Source organism: Paramisgurnus dabryanus, chromosome 10, assembly GCF_030506205.2.
Source record: "Paramisgurnus dabryanus chromosome 10, PD_genome_1.1, whole genome shotgun sequence".
NCBI classification, from domain to species: domain Eukaryota; kingdom Metazoa; phylum Chordata; class Actinopteri; order Cypriniformes; family Cobitidae; genus Paramisgurnus; species Paramisgurnus dabryanus.
The window spans coordinates 12,170,199-12,190,683 of NC_133346.1; the positions used below are offsets into that span (position 1 = coordinate 12,170,199).

Below are 20,485 nucleotides of genomic sequence, written 5' to 3' on the forward strand. Positions count from 1 at the left end.
CAGGTGGTTGGATTCTGGTATGTTCTTCAATGAGGTGTGTGGGTGTTACTTTTGCTGGTGGATCCTACCGTAGTTACGATCCACTATGAGTCTGCATCTTTTTGTTTTGTTGTTTAGACTCTTTTTACATTCAGGTAACCCACACCACGGGTGGATGTGATAATGCGTTTGGTTAATGATTTAGCAAAATGAGCTCATCTATTGTTTATCCCTAAAGTTGCACTTTTAGAAACTTGAGGGGGTAGAGGGAATTGTTTGCCCGCTTGTCTGTGAAATGCACAAATAAAGGTTCAAAGAAACTGTTATCGGACGATCACTCAAAGGCATGACTTTGCGTAAAGTGATAAAACAAAGGTTCAAATGTGTCAGGCCACATACAGCAGATGTTTATGGCACTTCACAAAGAACCTAACTTTAAATGTAAAAGTTATTTTATTAATTTGCTTGACTTGCTTGGGAGGGGCATTTGCAATGACAGGGCAATCTCTTCTTTTCCTTGCCATGTGATTGTGTGTGTGTGCGTGTGTGTCAGTGGGGGGGGTAGCTAGTGGCTAAATCTCATAAAAGGGTTTCCTAATATGGGCTGTCTCTTAAATGGTCCCTCCTCCTCACCTCAAGTGGGCGGAGTTTTCACTCTCTCTCGACCAGTAATGACACGGCATCGAGTCACTTCCTCCATTAATTGGTTGAAACCAGTTCTTACAGGAACCGCCGGTGATAAATGTGAGAGTTCTGAGAAATCATTCATTTCTTCCTTCAGCCTGGCTGAGGGACGTTACAGGGGAGTGTGGATGGCTCTGTGCGAGCATGCCTTCAGGACAAGCTTTTCTCTTTTCGTGATCTCTGCATTTTTTTCACCCTCCATCATTTTTAAGTGCTTAGGAAATGTCTCAGAACAAGCTGTACTTTTATATTGTTTGTCTTTTATTTTAGTTTTGGTCTTTTGGGATAAACTCCTTAACAGAGCTCAGCCTCTGTCTCTCTCTCGTGCGCTTGCTCGGTGAGAGCGGCGAGGAGAGGCAGTGCTAACACGGGGTAAAGGAAACTCACTGACCTTTTGAGTTGGTAAGTGAAATTTATGTGACCTCTCTCTCTTTCTCCCTCCCTCCCTTTCTTTCTCTCTCTTTCTCTGCCCCCCCTTTCTTTTCTGTCACACAGAGCTCTTCCCCTGTTTGGCGCCTCTCTACAGAAGCCTTTCAGGAGTACCTTGAGGCCCAGAGGGCAGAATTACAGCACCGGGCGGGAGCGGCCACCCTAACCGTAAGTGCTCCATCTCAACACACCCTTTACATCATCTATCTGTCTGCCTTTCAGTCATATACAGTAATTCCTTCCCTCCTGCCTTTAAATTTACTCCGTTTATATACTATACTTTTGTATTTTTTTGTATATTCATCTCCCTCGCCCCTTTAATTTATTACCCTCATCCCATCTTTTTGTTCCACGTCCTAATTATCTCCTTCGCCTAATTATCGCTTCAAGACTGGTTTTATTCTAGTGTGTGATTCCGTGTTATTGTTTGCATGTGGCAGACTATAATAAAGCAGTTTTAGCGCCAGCGTCAGTGAGGTGGGGGCTTCGCACGGACCGCGCGGCCGATGTTCACGGGGGCCTGTTCGGGGTCTGGCCGAGGAGGGATGCTGAGTCATACTCAGCAGTTGGAGCTCTTTGAGTGAACCGGACACTCCCCCGCGTCACACTTACCTCCCCCCCACCTCGGCAGCCGAACCCTGTTGAACCCATTGCGGGTTGCCGGGGACAGGAGGGGCCCCTGGGAGGAGGTGGTTGGAGGGAAGGGGGGGGGGTTGTGGCTGCACTCTAGAATCTTACCGCTGACAATTCTTCAGAAGGGCGCGTGGAAACAAAGAGCTGCACCTTTATATCTCACATCTGCCCGTGTGTGAAGAATCAGCGAATCGTTCGTCTCCGCCAAACGCTTTTCCAACTCGCGTGTACGTGGGGGAGGAGGGACAAAAAGAGAGGGAGATGAAGTTGCACAATGAGAGATTACGGATGTTTCTGGAACAATGTTCCTTTTTCTTGTAACTTGAACCTCTCGTAGTTACTTGAGGAAGGCAGTGGGGTTGTTTAACTGGCAGAAAGACATGATGCCAGAGCATGTGTCACAAATATATATTTTTTAAAGTAAGAGGGATTACTTAACATTTGATTACATTATATTTCTCATTAGTTGATGCACTGATGTTTATGTATAATTGACAATTTTTTCTTTTTTCCTTTTCTTTTATTTACAGAATGAAGACTCCGGCTCCGGTTTCAGAAAGAGAGGATCATCATGGTTTGATTTGCTATTCCACTCCAGTCAAGATCAATTCTTATATATTTTTTTTGTTTTCTCGATCCCATTCTTTTCTGATTCGCCTATCAGTTAACATTTTTACTTTTTAATGCGCTTGGTTAGATGGCGGTTTGCGCCAAGATGCTCATGTTATCAGCTCTGCGTCTTACACAAGTCATTTGATCCCATTGGAAGGGGTGGCACCATGACTGATGTGGTGTGTGTAGTGCGTTACCCTTAAGTAGACATAAGGGACTGAGTGTATCAATTTTATTTTAAAACCAGCGCCCGAACCGTTCTCCTGCCAGGCCGTATTTCACAACAAAGTCTTTGTGTATTATAGGCATATATTTAGATATTGTAATTATTGTTACTATATTTAATGTAGAGTTAGTTTCTTTTTGTCTTAGAGAGAGAGAGAGAGAGAGAGAGAGAGAGAGAGAGAGAGAGAGAGAGAGAGAGAGAGCGTTTGTATAACCACATGACTCACTACAGGGCTGCTCCACCAGATGCAATAACGCATTCAATCAGATTAAAACGCGCGTGTGTTCCTGCACATATGCGCGTGGGCGGCCGCCACGTTTCCCGCGTAGCTCCTTGTCGCTCATATTCTTTACACGTGAAGAACTTCCGGTCAAGCTGCGTGACGCTCGCATCTGCGAGATCTGGTGACGTCGTCGCTGCCTGTGATCGTTTGACTGCGGACAGCCTGTCATTTTTAAATTTCTTCACTCTTTTGCATAGCTTTATGTAAGTTACAACGCAAGTATCCATCTTAAAACTCGTCACAATGCATTTCATGGTTAGCATCATTATTCACGAAAGGTGTCAGCCATCGCCCATTCTGCGTCTTTTAACTCCGTTTCATTTTTTATGAAATGTTTATTTTTTTGTGCCTTTTTGTAACGTTGCCCTGGTATGTGAGTCTGGAAGCTGCGAGCGTATAAAAAATCGAACAGTGTGGAGTTTCTTTGCCGTTACCTCAAATGAACCCTCGGTTGAACTCAATGCACTGCGCGCTGCTGCTGTAGCGGATGAGAGAAGAGAGAGAGAGAGGGAGGCTGCGTTTAAAAATCCATCGTACCTCCTACATAGAAAGCCTGTAGATGGTTCAAACACCAGTGCTGACTAGACTGCGCGAGATTAACTAGAATAAAAAAAATACTCTAGCGGGATTTATATCGTTAGATTGTTACGATTGATGACCACGCCCCTCTCCCAGCCCCTCCACTCATTTCGTTATTGGTAAGTGTGTTAATTCTTTATTGTGTGTGTTTAGTAGTGTGGATAAGGCATTTCCACGCGTCTCTCCCAGTGTGTCAAATAGCTTATCAGACTGGTGTTGGCTGTTACATTCGTCCGGCGACAACAGTCTGTAGGCTGTCTGACATTTTGGGCTTTATCACCCAGACAAATTTCATCTATAGTCCTTTTCATTTTTTTCATACTCGTGGTGTTATAAGTGAATTGTATTTTATATGTAATATGTTTATATTATAATCGTTGTAAAATATATCGTGTTGTGTTATTATTATTATTACTACAGCCTTGGATGCGTTATTACAGCTCTGCAAAGGCATACATTCCTCCCTTCTCGTTAAAAGGGCGTATGTGTCCGTGCGCGCGTGTGTGTGAATGAAAGCACGCGCGTGTCTGTGTGTGTGTTTCCGGCACTTGAATTTGTCCACTTGAATTTCTTGTGAATCCAGAAAACACACCTTATTGCATCACACACTTTTATGACAGCATTTTTGTCGATCCTGATTCAAGTGTGTTGTTTCCTGTAACCTGTTAAATTGTTTATTTTACATTCAACTTGTTATTTCATTTGATGTTGCTCCCCCTTCTTTTTCTTTGTGTGTGAAAAACAGAGTGATCTGCTTGGCTTTCACATATAAGTCGTGTCATTTCCTCGTTTCTGTTCAGAACATCCTGTACTTTAGGGAACCCCCTCTGTCATTTATGTACGTCTGTGGATCTGTATTTGTGTGTGTTTTCTATTAAAAAAGATGAATCAATAAAGTTGAATGAAGAAAGTCACTCTGTCTCTTCTGATTTTTATTATTTGAGCTATAATTCACAGTTTTGTGTTACAAGGTCACCACAATAATATATTTGTATTTTAGCATAATCATAGTTTCAAATTTTGGATTCTTGCATTTACATTTAAATGAGGTAATAATTAAATAAACTAATAAGAAATGTGTATGCATAGTATAATACATGCATTTTGTCAAGTCTTTGTTTGAACACACCTTCTTAATGATGCGTAATGACGTGATTCACAGTTTGAAACTGACCTAAGGACAGTCACACCCTCTACAGTTACAGGCTTTGCCTTATGGCTTGTTATTATGCAAATCAGTCTTGTTCAAACTGTTTTTTATATTCAAAGAAGGCTTTACGTGTTCTTTCCGAGTTTATAACACCTCCCCCCACGCACTCTTTTGTGTAGGTTTCGACATTATAAGTGCAGGTCAGGTGTTCTTGCTTGGCACGTGACCAACACGACTCTTTTTAGGATTTAGTTTAGTGTGCATCAGGTTTCTAAACACACGCAAGTCTAGTGTGCACTGCTTCAGGACACCAGTAGGGGGGATATGTTTACCTCTTACAAATACTTGGCATTAATAATGTTTATAATAATAATAATAATATATGTATCAAATAAAGGATACATTGTTATACAATTGTATTAATATACATTTTTATTTTAATAAATTGGTGTGTTTTCCTTTATTCACGCCCAAGAATGCTAACAGGCAGCAGTTTAATTTTGTCATCCCAAGTAGCTACAGAATTATGATTGCATATATGATCATTTGAGATATTCTAAAGGGACATTCTTACCATTTTAAAGTCAATGTGAAACATGAACTGCAACAGTTAGGGAATTTTGACTATCACAGCTGTCAGAAGCAGGTGCATTAATAATTAAAAAGATGGCTGAAGTCCAGGTGAGTCAGGGGCTTTACCTGTCACATGAATCAATGATGTCTCTCACAGAACAGAAGAACACTGTCACACCCAGATTGAGTCAGAGCCAGGTGTAAGTGTTACTCTGACGCAGTTTGGGTATGTAAGATTAGTTTTTTTTATCCAGCAGAACATTAATATAAGCATAAGGGTTGCCATATATGCACCTGCCACAGCTGTCCTCAGGTACAATTATTAAAATTAGAAGAGAAGAACGTCAAGCTTGTTCAACTGTCAGCTTCCTTTTTTGCTCTTATTTTAAATTGCCACTTCTCATTATAGGAACAAGAAACCATGCAATGTTATCTAGTGTATAGTTAAGAAGGGAAAATTTTCAAACAAACAAATCAAGCTTATAAATGTGAATATAAGTAACATCAACAGACATATACATTGTGTTGTAGATTGTTTTAGAGTCAATTATGCATAGTTTTTAATGGACTGTTATGCCCTTTAAAAAAAACACAACTTTGGAAAGTCCCTATAACTGTTTTTTGCATAATGATTTTTTTTTTGTTCTGCTTGGAGCATATGTTACACACAAAGTACCCATTGTGGTCCATTCATGTGGTTTTATAAAGTGGAGAACAGAAAACATCTAGCAATTGTTACAATGTAAAATGTGTGAGCTTGCATCTTTCTTAAAGTTGTCTATTTTGGCACATTCACGGACTGTTGTATGTTTTAAGTAGACTAAATAGGATCAAAGGTTTGTATAGAATTACATTCATCGAATAGGATTTCCCTCCATGACACCACAACTATAATCCATCACAATCCAATGCTGTTGAAAATATGTCTTTATTATATACATATATATTTATTATATACATTCGAAACATCTTATTGAGCTTTGATTTGCTCACTGGTAATTAAGCTGATTTTCATGTGCACATTTAATATGATTATGAATCTATACCATAGTAAGCTACTACTACACTACACTACACAAATTTTCTTATATCTCCAACCTAGATGATATCACTTTCATTTATTTCCTTTATTAAATCGATTATGATACAATTATGAGGTATTTTGTCTGGCTTTGACATGAACACCGTCATGATATAATCATAGGGCTACATATAAAACAAGGTCTTTATACGACATCTACTGGTTGTAGGGGGTTAATGCTATGGAAAGCAGTTTTTATTAATTCATAAAACATTCATAAAACAACAGCCATCTACAATCTTCAGACTTATACATAATTTTAATAAAAATGGCCATGTTGCTACATATATCACAACAGAGTTTTTTTTTTACTACACATTGTTGTACAGTTTGGAGCATGCGCACAAGGAAATTCTTCACACACTGCCGTTCTATACCGGCCGGCAGCTCATCCGCGTGAGGGATGCGTACCGGAGCCGGTTATGGCGACGGTGAAGCATACAGGCTCATGAGGCTTTCAGCTAAATTTTTATAATAGACCTGGAGTGCATAAAGAGACTGTGGCCATGGCCGGTGTGTTTGATATCGATCTGGATCAGCCTGAGGAGAATGTAACGGACGATGAGCTCGCTGACGGGGTATGTTACCGGTAACCGGCTCCGTTTCACACCTACTGCATCGCCTGGACTTGGCAACCGGCCTGCTGATCGCTGCGCTATAACGATACGATAGACAACTGCGTTTATTTATATTGGGAGTAATTCAGTTTGTGTCTTCTTGTCACTTGTAGTGTAGTGAAGTGACGACGTTATAGGTTGTCACGCGCATTAAAAAAATTGTAGTGTATTTTAGCATTTAGTTAACTGTAATAGCCTAAATTGTAGTATACTGTAAAATGGTACAGTAATTAGTACACTTTTTAATCTAGGCTTGTGTGGTTATGTAGTATTAACTGTAATGATTGATCAACTGTATAAATATTGAACTTTAATATCTCAATTTGTACTAACTTATATCTAGATATTTTAGTACAGTTTACTATAGTAAGTACTAAATTAGGCCTAGTTTTTTTTTACGTGGCCAGGCACATCAAATTACTATAATGATAGGTACCGTGGCAAAACCATGGTACAGTAATGGTAAGATTACCATGTATACTGACCATAATTAAAACACCTTTTTGTTGGTGGCCATGTGTTTTTATTACCAAAAAATATCAATACTTTATTATAAATTAGCCTACTAAAATAATTGTTAGTGACAGTCTTAGATTAGTTAAAACATTTCAAAATTATGTGATTTTAGTTTTATTAAAGACTACAGTATTTTCCATTTATATATTTTATCATTGAGGATTTCTTAAAAAGTTTAAAATCTCATCTAGTTCTCCTGAACCCAATCTTGTGACTGGTCTTGTCTTGTAAAGTAAGTGTCTCGTCACACCCCTAATAAATACTCAATTTGTATTTACTATAATTCCACTTATTTTGTATGAAACAAAATTAAATGAATAACTATTAATAACTATTAACTATTAAACAAACAAAAAAATGAATAAAGGATGTTCAGGGTTCAGCATTTTGACACAATATCTTTTGTCAAATGCTTTAATACTGTACTGCTGAAATGTCTCTAAAACCAGAAAACTGTATGTGCAACTTGAAATGGTCTGATATTCACCCTACTGGGACCTGTAATGTGATAACAGCGAATAGTGACCTTGGGAGGAGAGCCAGTCCGCATCAGTCATTGCTATAGATTGAGCTTTAATGGGAATGTCAGATCTGCATACTGTGCATTTGGTGGAAAAGCTGCAGATATACGAGAAACTGCTGGTATAGACTGGTGTAAGCAGTTCAACACTTAACCTACCCACAACACAGTGTTTATCATACAGTATGTATAGCATTCCACAGTGAGTGTTGTTTTCATTTTTTGTTCACAGGCCCAGCTGAACGAATGTGTGGACAATGGCAGTGGAATTGAATTGTAAGTTTGTACAAGTTTGCATGCATGTCTAAAAATACTGCATTTTACATGAAACCCACTTTATAAAATGTCACCCTGTCTGTGAAATTCAGGCTAAAGTCTCATAATCGTGATTAGAAGCATCAAAGTTTGATTTCACTTATTGATTTCAATCTTTGATATGATCTTACACACTCAATATTAAAGATATCAAAGTTATATTTTCACAGAATGTAGGATGATTTTATGTAGAAAACAGTAAATCACAAAACAATGAGACTAGGTTACAAATTTTAACTTGCGCACTTAAGCGTTAAAGTGATTTCGGAAACAGTTTTTCATATTTGGCTCAATTTATCTGAATGTGGTAATATTTGAAAACAGGATGGAAGATTGTCAAAAGTTTGAAATCTCAGAAAACAACGTGAATCAAGGAACAGAGCAGATTCGTCCTGAGTGCTTCGAGTTGCTCCGTGTTTTGGGCAAAGGAGGCTATGGAAAGGTAAATGTGATGATAACATGTATGTTGTGGACACATGTTAAATTAATATGTATTATACCATGGGCCTGTTGAATTCTTTATTCTGATTGAGAAATGTTCAATGGGTGTTGATTACTTTTTAATAACCGCACATCTAACCTTTAAAATGTCTTAAAAATAGGCACCAGAGCAATATTTTTGGTAAATGTGGTATAAGAGGTCCTCTGAATTTTTTTTAAATAATGCACACCCGCGGTGTAACGGCACTCCGCTTCACGCCGTACGTTATTACCACCTTGGGTGTGCATTATTTTCTTATAATTCAATGGCCCGTTGTCAATTATTCCTTACATAAAGTCTAAACAACATTACATTTATTTTTACTTTTTAAATGTCCTGTTAACATTTTCAATGCACCCACAGAGAAAAAGTTTATATGTGCTAAAAAGTTTTAAAAACATTTTTCATTAAATTTTATGTTTTATTCAGATAAGTTGCATGTTTTTTTTTAAAGCCTAGTGACTTTTAACACTGTTTTGGTGTCTTTTTTAAACAAGATAGGCTACCACCACATATTATTTCATTATCACATTTAGCTATTTTTATCCAGATTTCAACTTTATTAAAGAGGACATTTCAGAAGAATATTTTAAGATCTAAAATAAATCTTTGGTGTCCCCAGAGTACATATGTGAACTTTTAGCTCAAAACAATTTATTATAACATGTTAAAGTTGCCTCTTTGTTTTTGGGTGTGTCCTTTTAAATGCAAATGAGCTGATGAAATGCAAACACTGATCGCCATGAATGTGTTTAGTTGAAATTGAAACGCAATTATTTTCTCTTTCTCTCTCTTTCTCTCTCTCTCTCTCTCTCTCTGGCAGTGCCGTATTATTATAATTATTATAAAGATCCTCATTTGAAATCTAAAGGAAGCCAAATTTCAGTGACCTATTTTTTCACATGCTTGCTGAAAATTTTCTAAGTTGATTGAAGCACTGGGGACCCAATTATAGCACTTAAACATAGAAAAAGTCTGATACGCCCCCTTTAACAGTTTTCTCGGTTTAAAAACAGGTTTTTCAAGTACGCAAGGTTACTGGGATAACTTCTGGAAAGATATTTGCTATGAAGGTCTTGAAAAAGGTATGACCTCACACAATTTTTCAAATCTCTTATCCAAAAAGGTTCTAATATGTAACATATAGGTACAAATATGTTTACATTTGGTACCAACATGTATCTTTAAGATACTAATAAGTAGCCCTGATGTAGTAATATGCACTCTTTAGGTGCAAATGTGTATATATTTGTTAAAAGGATACTGCCCCAACGATACTTGGTAATACTTTTTCATTGTGCACCAAAGCTTGCTGTTTATTCTTACACAACTATAAAAGCATTAACAACATCAGCCTCTAGCTTCCAGGAGCAACACGAGGCTCTTCACAGTTGTGGTTGTGGGTTTTATGACTCTCCATGAGCTTGTTATGTTATGTATACAGTAAGAAATCACAAAGTCATAGTCGAGTTTGCAACTTTATGAGTTTACATAACACGATCTTGCTGTGTTTGCCATCAGGCCATGATCATACGAAATGCGAAGGACACGGCTCACACTAAAGCAGAGAGGAGCATCCTGGAGGAAGTTAAGCATCCCTTTATTGTGGACCTTATATATCCCTTTCAGACAGGAGGCAAACTTTACCTCATACTCGAGTATCTTAGCGGTAGGTTAACTGGTTAACATATGCCTTTCTAATTACATTAATCCTATATAACTACACAATCACTAAAGTCTAGTTTTATAGTCTGTTAGTAATCTATATATTTAGGCCTTTCTGGGGCATTTGTAATATACAAGTGTGACAGTGTCTGGGTTTGCATTGCACTTTTTGATTGTAAACAGGCTTTAAATGATCAAGCATATCCGTTTAAGGTTGTATATTTGTGTAAAACAGTGGTCTGTAACATTGTTTTGATGTTTCTCTAACAGGTGGTGAGCTTTTCATGCAGCTGGAGAGGGAGGGCATCTTCATGGAGGACACGGCCTGGTGAGAATATTACACTAATCGGGAAAAGGGTTCTTTTGGTATCCGGATGACCCATCTGTGATCATCTTACACCTCTTTGTGTAAACATTGATTTAATGAGGGGGTGCTATTGATCCTATATGTTAGAGAGCTTATTGTCTTAACAAATATAGATTGTATAGTTGTCCTAAAAGCTGGTCTGGATTCTAGGAAACATTATATAAATTGAATGCAACAGATACTGGTGCAACAGTCCTTACTGGCAATTAGATTTTTAAGGGGTTAGGAGCCCAAAATCGTTCTGCACTCACACAATCAGGCCAATAGCCCCAGAGCATTGCCCTAAACCATCCCTTTATACTTCCCTTACCATATTGAGCTTTGCATTGTCCCCTATTTATAGTAATTTGTTTACACAGTCTTGTTATATCCAGTAGAACCAATAGTTATTTAATAACGCTGCTATTAAACACAAATAGCCATGATTTTGGGGATTTTTTGTTGCATTTCTAATTCTAAGTTTTCTGTCTTTTTCTGTTATTTTCAAACAAACTCCTCCACTAGCTTTTACCTAGCAGAAATTTCCATGGCTTTGGGTCACCTCCACCAGAAAGGCATCATCTACAGAGATCTGAAACCAGAAAACATCATGCTTAGTAACAATGGTAATCAAAAAACAAAGGCGCACACACCCATCTCTTTACTTTTTGCTCCAATGGTCCTCAAGCTGACCCATAACTGTATCAACTGTTCAATACAGACTGTTCCTCTATACAGTATTTGTTTTTTTATCTCAGGTCACGTGAAGTTAACAGACTTTGGACTCTGTAAGGAGTCGATCCACGATGGCACAGTTACACACACCTTCTGTGGAACCATAGAGTACATGTATGTATAAATAATTGACTTTAGAAATGTTTGTATTTTTTTTCTTTATTCGTGGTACCGTCTGAACTTCAGGCTAAAGTCTCACGAGTTTAATTTTGAAATTAGGTGCATCAAAGTTTGATTTTTAATTATTGGTGTCCCATTGGTTTTAATTGTTGGGGTGGTCTTTCTCAGTCCATATTAAAGATATCAAAGATATATTTTCACAGAATGTTCTTTATATATAATGATATTTGGTAGAAAGCAGTATTTCACAAAAAATTTGTTTTCACAGACTGTTATTCAATCACTTTTGTACTATAGAGTGAGTTTATGTTTTAGTTTAACATGGCTGTTTTTTCTCCTTTATTGTCACTATACATTTAAGATCTCTATATATGAATGACTTTTGTTTTAATTGGTTAACCTCTGAGTACTGGAGGTCACACGTTTGTGCATGTTAAAGTTGAATTGTTAAATTCCAAATGGAGTTAAGGTTGTAAATATGAGCAGTCATGTTTACTATATGACCCTGGACCCCAAAACCAGTCATAAGGGTCAACATTTTCGAAATACATCATCTGAAAGATGAATAAATAAGCTTTTCATTTATGTATTGTGGTTGTTAGAATAGGACAATATTTGACCGAGATACTATTTGATAATCTGAAATCTAAGGGGGCAAAAAATCTAAATATTGAGAAAATTGCCTTTAAAGGAAAACACCACAGTTTTACAATATTTTACTATGTTCTTACCTCAACTTAGACGAATGAATACATACCTATCTTTTTTCAATGCATGCACTTAATCTTTTTACAGCGGGTTGTGAATGTGTCAGCATTTAGCCTAGCCCCATTCATTCTTTAGGATCCAAACAGGGATGAATTTAAAAGCCACCAAACACTTCCATGTTTTCCCTATTTAAAGACTGTTACATGAGTAAGTATGGTGGTTCAAAATAAAATGTGGCGATTTTTTTAAGCGGATAAAAAATGAGAACGTATGGCGGAAGAGCACTTAGTTTGCAGCACTTCGACCTTGGGCGCAGTAATATTGACGGAAGTTTGAGTGAAAGGGGGAGTAGTCAGGAGTGATGAGGAAAAATTGGCACGTTTTATTTTGTGCCCCCATATGTACTCGTGTAACTACTCATATAACAGTCTTTAAATAGGGAAAACATGGAAGTGTTTGGTGGTTTCTAAATTCATCCCTGTTTGGATCCCAAGGAATGAATGGGGCTAGGCTAAATGCTAACCCAGTTTTGTTACATAGTTTAAATAAATGCTGTGGATAGACTGGGGGTGAGTTTTGCATATGAGGGTTCAAATATATTGGTTTAATGATATGGTTCCTTTAAAATTCCATTCAATGCATTTCAAAGAGGTCAATCCTATCTGTCATGTCCACCGAGGCCTCTCGTGTCAGTTAGGTAAAAGCAAAATAGACAGCACCAGAAACAAATGGATTGTGTGGAGGCCTTTTACTTTTACAAACTCATTCATTTTCCTCGTCTTTGTCTCTCTTGTTCTCTAGGGCACCAGAAATCCTAATGAGAAGTGGCCATAACCGAGCCGTGGACTGGTGGAGTCTGGGGGCTCTGATGTATGATATGCTAACAGGAGCTGTGAGTGCTTATCATCACACCTGAATTATTCCCAATCTGAAGTCAGTCTGTAAATTCAATGTTTAAATATTTATATATTTGTGCCATCGCTGGTTATATTATGGTTTTGTTATTTTCAGAAAGCCTATATTATCATCATGTATGATTATTCTGTATTGTTTTTAATAGAGATTTAATGTTTACCTTTGGTGAGGTGATCTATTGACCATGAAGTTGCCAACATGACCTCAGACTGACACCACTGTTTGCAAAAATACCATTAATGGAACATATAATTGAACATATTTATGCAAATACTTCCTGTTTTTATTGGGATACTTCTGGCCCATTGTTGAAATGGTTCATGTAAATCAGTGTCAATGCGGATTTAGTGCTTTTTAAAAGAAAGATTTCCTCAGGTTTATGCAAAAAATGAAAGAAAAAAATTGTAAAAATGTCTGGGTTATTTTTGACCCATGTTGGATAAATATTGGACATAACACACCGCTGGGTTAAAAAAAATGACCCAATGCTGGGTTTTAACCCAACCGCTGGGTTATTATAACCCATGATTGCATAACAACAACCCAACATAGGGTCATTTTTAACCCACCATGTGTAAATATTTACCAAACATGGGTCAAAAATAACACAGTAATATTTAGCTAACTTTTACACAGACTGCGCAATAAACTCTCAACCTCATCTCCCTCCAGCCTCCTTTCACGGCCGAGAATCGCAAAAAGACCATTGATAAAATCCTGAAATGCAAACTAAACCTTCCTCCGTACCTTACTCAAGAAGCACGGGACCTTTTAAAAAAGGTAATGGTTATCATAGATCAGTCACTCAAACCTTCTTTGTAAAATCTGCTTGGTTTATTGCTGAACTTGTGATTGTGTTTTCATTCAGCTGCTTAAGAGAAATGCATCACAGAGATTGGGAGGAGGTCGAGGAGATGTATTAGAAGTTCAGGTATCTAATGCTAACGCTGTCATATACAATAATATTTTCTGTACAAGTGTCTTATATAGCTGAAAACTATGATTTCCTGTTGTCTGAATTAGTTAGTGTCAAACTCTGTTAAGGTAAAGGAACAGTTTTAGGTGAAGACCAACCATCATTAGGTCCATCATAAGGTAGCTACCACAGAACAAACACCCCAACGTAGGGATAAAACGGGCTCTGTAAAATAGTTTGTCCGTTTAGGGCTTGTGTAGAAACCTGTTTTTGTGTATGTAGATAATAAAAGCAATACAGTTCGTTATGTAAGGTGTTTATACACCCCTGATAATAATTATGTACTGTGCAGTTGTATGCAAACGTTTGGCCAACCTTGACTATTTTCATTTATAAATATTTGGGTGTTTGAATAAGCAATTTCAATTTGATCTATTAAATAACTTAAGGGCACAGTAATATTTCAGTAGTGAAATAAGGTTTATTAGAGTAACAGAAAATGTGCAATATGCATCAAAATGAAATTAGACAGGTGCATCATTTTGGATTACACACAACACTCTTAACAATAAAGGTGCAATGCCATAAAAGAATCCTTTTAGACTGTTTGCTATCACAAATATACTTTTTTTGTTTTTCAGGTTCACTCCTTTTTCAGACATACAAACTGGGATGATTTACTGGCATGTAAAGTTGACCCACCTTTTAAGCCTTTTTTGGTACGAGCGAGTGTTTCCTTTCTTATTAATCTGCTTACATTTACCTTATTGCATCTTATATGTCTGTATGCAATAATAACTTCTCACAGATCTCTGTTTCTACAGCAATCAGCAGATGATGTAAGCCAGTTTGATTCAAAATTTACCAGTCAGACTCCTGTAGACAGTCCAGATGATTCAACACTCAGCGAAAGTGCCAACCAAGTCTTCCTGGTCAGTTTGTTTCTTTTTAGGCTATATTTGTTTATTGAAATGTCGACACCAGTGGCGGCTCGTGATTGCTCATCCGAGGGGCGCTAATTCAAAATAAGTGTCATTTGTGTTGCTTGCGTTTTCAAAATATGTGTTTGTTGCACACGCGTCAAAACCGTTTATGATAAAAGAGACGCTCAAGTTCACAAAATACACTTAAGACACTCCCTTAACAGTAAACTCTGATGACGCATGAGATTATGTGAGTATCTGGCAAACGCGAGCGTCTCTTTTATCATAAACCCTTTAGACTCATCTGCAGCAGGCACTTATTTTGACAAGACACGTGATGCACACACAATCTCTCGAAGCGCAGGACACATATTTTGAAATTACGAACCACACACGACGGGCTACATACATGTTGTGACAAACTTTGCATCGTGCGCCCCCGAAAAAAAAGTCACTGGCCGACACTGGCTGACACTAATATTATAGTACTGCATTCAATTACAACTATGCATTTGACAAATATTTTTTATTAAATAAACTTGGCCTTCAAGTTTGTATAATGCTGTAATCAGTTTGCATGGAATTGAACCAGTGACCTTAGCGTTGCTAGCATAAGATACATCAACTATATGACTAGCTGTAATATATAAAACACAAAACACAGATTATTATGAACATAATGATGCATTGTTCTGCATGAAGTTCACAAACCCTAATGCTGTCAAAATTTAATACACAGTCTGATCTCCCATACAGAAAAATATATATATTTAAATATTTTATTTATTTATTTGTTTATTTGTCAGGGACAATGCAGAGAGACACATTGTAACAGGTTACAGTAACTTGAACGGGGACATTTGCTAAATACATTTTGTAGAAAGTAATTCTGAATTGAATATATATATATATATATATATATATATATATATATATATATATATATATATATATATATATATATATATATTAGGGCCGGGACTTTAACGCGTTAATTAAGATTAATTAATTACACAAAAAATAACGCGTTAAACATTTTAACGCATTTTAATCGCACTTATTAATAGAGTCATTCGTAAATGCTGCAGACCCTGTTTTAGTTCGAGAACTCCGGGGTTGTGATGCAGTGTAAATTAAAGTAGACGGAACCTAAACGAACAGCTGATTTTAACGTGACAACGCATCAATTTCAAAGTAAAAATGATTTATTCTGGTAAATGGAGGTTTGCAACGGAGGTTTTGCCCAATAAACATCTACCAACAAACTACAGATTATTTTAACATGTATCCTAATGTCTGTTATATGTTAATGTTTGAGTATTGTTGGGTTTAAATATTGTTGTAATGTTGTTTTGTTTCAATTTAATTAGTTTATTACGAGTTTAATTTAAGTTTTGTTTGCTACTTTAAAACGAATTTCGTTTCAAATAATTTGTCTCGTAATTATAAACAATGTTTTGTTGTTAGGTTTTGTGAATATAAATTAAAAAGAACATTAAAAGCAACACCGTGCATCTCATTGATGCATATGCTACCGAATGCCAAAACATGCAGTGAGTAGCCTATATCACTTACTTTTCAAAAAATCAGCCTGGCAGTGCCCAGAAGTTAAATTTACACGCGCAAGAGCATAATGTAGCAGCACGTTTGATTTGCGGTGTGCTTAAGACTTTTAAAAATCAACTTCATATTAATTTTAATAGGCTACTTTGACGGAGGACACGCACAGAGAACAGCGACAGCAGGTAAAGGAAAAAAGTTAAACGAATAGAGTCAGTTTGTAAGAACATTTTTAAATTGACTATAAGATCATCAATATGAACTCTGAACAATGAACTATTATAAACATAACAGCAAGAAAAGCTGAAGAGTAACTCGCAACATTAAAGCAATAAGCATTTATGTAGGCTAAAGCTATATATCACCTCTTATTTTTTTTATTTAGTTAAGTTTCAATGGTAACACTAAAGGCGCGTACATTATGCAGCGCTTTTCACATCCGAATCCCACTTAAGAAACTTATAAACGATGTGCAACCAACTTAAAAAATATATTATGCACATTTTTATATATTTTAATTTTAATATAGGCTATATAGTATATTATGTTTTGTTGTTTTTATACGCGAGGTGGGGCATCCGCGCACATAGGTACCAGAACACAGTCAGTCAAAACCTGAGAAGTCCCGAACCCTGCAATTATTAAACAAATGACTACTTTAAGAAATGCGGGCCAGGAAGCGGGTCGGGTATAATATATATATTTTTTTTCTTTTCGGTCCGAGTTGCGGGCGGGTTGTTTATACATTGACCCGCGCATCACTGGTAAGCGTCGATAAGAGCATGGTTGTGTGTAAGATATGCAACAAGGAATTCACATATCACCGCAGCACATCGAGCCTCAAGTATCATCTCAATGCAAAACATACAGCAGCTAGCGTGGACATTAGCCCCACTCCGGGTACAACGACTTGGTTGAACAAAAATAAACAATATTTTGTTAAGCTTATGTATTCAGTCATTATTCATAAAAATCCATGTAAAAATACTTCTTAATGTTCTCAGGTCAAATATTTATATGAGATTAAAATGCGATTAATTTAGATTAATTAATTACAAAGCCTCTAATTAATTAGATTAATTTTTTTAATCGAGTCCCGGCCCTAATATATATATATATATATATATATATATATATATTCAATTCATATATTCAATATATTCAATATATATATATATATATATATATATATATATATATATATATAATTTTTTTTAACCTTCATATACAGTATCAACGTATAAATAAAAACATTTATTTCAAGCGAATACATTTCTAATTCTACATCCCATATTGCAAAAATGTATTTTTTGCCAAAATTTTTTTTTGAAAAATATGCTAAATAAGTTAATTTTATAAAGTATATGTTAATTTTAACCTATTTTTCTTCCATTGCGACACAAATATATTACCTGCTTGGATTAAAATATATGCATGGCTAAATATATTTTTAAAGCTTTAAAATGTATTTATTTTAAATATATATATTTTAAAATATACAAAAAAGCCAAAAATATATTAATGAAAAATATATTTTTGTAAACATATTCCAAAATATATTTTTAGCGAATATATTGTTTGACCATTTTTTAAAATATATTTAAAAAAATATATTTTTTGCCGTATGGGCTTGCTTATCATCAGCAGATTATGTAGAGCAGTGGGTCACTGGGAATCTGCATTGATATTTCTGACCTCTTTCCTAAAAGTGTTTGTACATTGTGAATGCTTTTTAGCATTGTGGTTTAAATCAGGCCATTTTTCGTAGACAAACTTACGAGAAAAGGATAATGTTCCTCATCTGGTCCTTATTATTACTGTTTAGCCGGTTTTTCCAGCTCGTAGCGTGACATGTTTTCTTTTTTGCTTCATCATAATTACACATCCTCCGCACTCATCTATTTTGTTCTCTCTTTTTCCTTTATTTTGTCTCACTGATCTGTTTTTTTATTAAATCTCTTCCCGGATATCGCTCACCCCAGGGCTTTACGTACATAGCTCCATCTGTGCTCGAAAACATGAAGGAAAAGTTCACATACGAGCCAAAATCCCGTTCACCTCGCCAGCTTCTGGGAAGCCCTAGAACACCAATGAGGTAACATGTTTTTCTCATTCCTTCGAGGTTCGCTCTTCGAATGTCCAGAACGTTTTATAGTCTTGTAAGGAAGAACGTTAATCGGATTTATAGGCATCATTCACTGACCTAGATTATGCATGTGCATGCTATAACATCATCCCCACTATATATTATTATCGCTTTGACTCTATGAAGGTCTATACTTCCATACTTGTTCTTCCCAGTCCTGTAAAGGTTACAGGGGATGATGGTTGGTCTCAAGGTCCACCCTTCCCAGAAGTCCCCACAACCACATTGCCCTCCTCGCACCCCCTCACTGATTCAAGAATGGAGGTGTCCAGTGTGGAGCAGATGGACATTAACAGCGGCACAGAGGTTTCCGCCCCGCTTCCCATCAAAAGGCCTTTGGGATCCACCATGGGACCATTCATGCCTTACCCTGTGCTTTCCAAGAGGCCTGAACATTTGAGAATCAATCTATGATGTCTCTTTTTGAGTTTTGCACTTTAGGAATTTATCAAAACACCCAGAAGGCCTTCTCGTACCTACTTTCTGCCACATGAACACTTGTCGCCCACCTATACTGTATACAAGCATGGAGAGCTTCTCCGTAGCAACTTGCGCCATAGAGAGTTGGTCTAATGCTTCTCGCTGTGAATGAGATCATTTTAGATGACTTTGAGCATGAATTCTTTATTTATGTAATTCTCATGCAAAAAGTAAGGAAGGATACATAGTACAGAGTAGTTTCTTGCAAATAAAGGGTTAAGTGTGCAATGAAACACATTTAAAGGTACAATGTGTAAAAATTAGGACGATCTATTGACAGAAATGGAATATAATATACATAACTATGTTTTCAGTGGTGTGTAAAGACCATACATAATAAACATGTATGTTTTATTACCTTAGAATGAAAGGTTTTTATCTACATACACTGTGGGTCCCCATGCATGGAAGTCGCTGTCATGTTTATAAAGTAGGCCTAAACGAACAAACTGCTCTACAGGGCACGTTTTGTCACTACGTTGTCTCAGACGATGACGTGTTTGTCCTGTGGTGGCTATCGTAGCTTCACTACGCGTTTTGAAAAGGACAGGTGACATTTGGACTGTGCCGTTGGTTGCAATTGACAGTCTCAGTGCTAGATGCCGCTAAAACTCCCTGTTTGCACCTTTAAAGAGATGCTGGTTTACATTCTTGTTACTGATTTTTTTACATTCCTGTATGTTGTTGGGAATGACTCCAACTGTAATCGTTGGGTAGAAAAGACTAGTGGAAGCTGTCTGTTTTGCATGGTGTCGATGTGGTTCCTAAACATTGACATTTGTTTGTACCCCAAAACTGAGAGATATAATGCACTTCTCAAGATTTAAAGGACCTATGAGGAAAGCTTGAAAATATAAGTTGTTCATATTTTATTAATGTACTTTTAGAGAGGTTCTCGTACTTGAATCTGATCAATGTTCTCTTGGTCTGTGATAATTCTTCCATTTTAAATGGCAAGATGTTTGATTTTTTACAGTGTAGTGGGGTCCAAAGAATCCAAGAGTATATTTAAAGGGATAGTTCACCCAAAAATAAAGATTCTACTCAAATTTACTTATAAATTTCTTTGTTCTGATGAACACAAAAGAAGATATTTTGATGGAATATTTGTAACCAAAACGATTTGAGGCCCTATAGTATTCTTTATTCCTACTATGGAAGTCAATGGGCCTCTGATTGGTTTGGTTACAAACATTTCTCAAAATATCTTCCTTCGTGTTCATCAGAACAAAGAAATTTATGAGTAAATAATGAGAGAATTTTGAGGTAAACTATCTCTTTAAATACAAGTTG

The 20,485-nt window shown here is 36.6% G+C and overlaps 1 protein-coding gene and 1 long non-coding RNA gene across 4 annotated transcripts; both read left to right on the forward strand.

Annotated features, from left to right (window-relative positions):
- The first annotated feature begins 475 nt into the window (after window positions 1–475).
- LOC135740332 (uncharacterized) lies at window positions 476–4,339 on the forward strand. Its single transcript, XR_010529176.1, has 2 exons — window positions 476–1,260; window positions 2,256–4,339. It is a non-coding gene; the product is annotated as an uncharacterized lncRNA (long non-coding RNA).
- Window positions 4,340–5,039: 700 nt separating this feature from the next.
- On the forward strand, window positions 5,040–20,281 carry rps6kb1a (ribosomal protein S6 kinase b, polypeptide 1a). 3 transcript variants are annotated; one of them, XM_065258571.2, is made up of 15 exons: window positions 5,040–6,807; window positions 8,115–8,158; window positions 8,522–8,639; window positions 9,695–9,763; window positions 10,200–10,347; window positions 10,614–10,671; window positions 11,215–11,315; window positions 11,448–11,538; window positions 13,054–13,144; window positions 13,840–13,947; window positions 14,036–14,098; window positions 14,725–14,802; window positions 14,908–15,015; window positions 18,549–18,661; window positions 18,868–20,274. In XM_065258571.2, the coding sequence occupies exons 1-15, from the start codon at window positions 6,736–6,738 to the stop codon at window positions 19,124–19,126; spliced, it is 1,521 nt and encodes a 506-aa protein (XP_065114643.1). In that variant the 5' UTR covers window positions 5,040–6,735; the 3' UTR covers window positions 19,127–20,274. The 3 variants fall into 3 exon arrangements, 2 of the variants coding, with proteins under 2 accessions (XP_065114643.1, XP_065114633.1); XR_010529174.2 differs by lacking the exon at window positions 18,868–20,274 and having other exon boundaries at window positions 14,892–15,015; window positions 18,549–18,589; XM_065258561.2 differs by having other exon boundaries at window positions 14,725–15,015; window positions 18,868–20,281.
- Window positions 20,282–20,485: the final 204 nt, after the last annotated feature.

Bases quoted from the DNA above. Each gene is read 5' to 3' on its own strand.
- rps6kb1a (XM_065258561.2), top strand. From the start codon at position 6,736: ATGGCCGGTGTGTTTGATATCGATCTGGATCAGCCTGAGGAGAATGTA. The intron at 11,539-13,053 runs GTATGTATAAAT...CTTGTTCTCTAG, and splicing joins TGTGGAACCATAGAGTACAT to GGCACCAGAAATCCTAATGA. The intron at 14,099-14,724 runs GTATCTAATGCT...TTTGTTTTTCAG, and splicing joins GAGATGTATTAGAAGTTCAG to GTTCACTCCTTTTTCAGACA.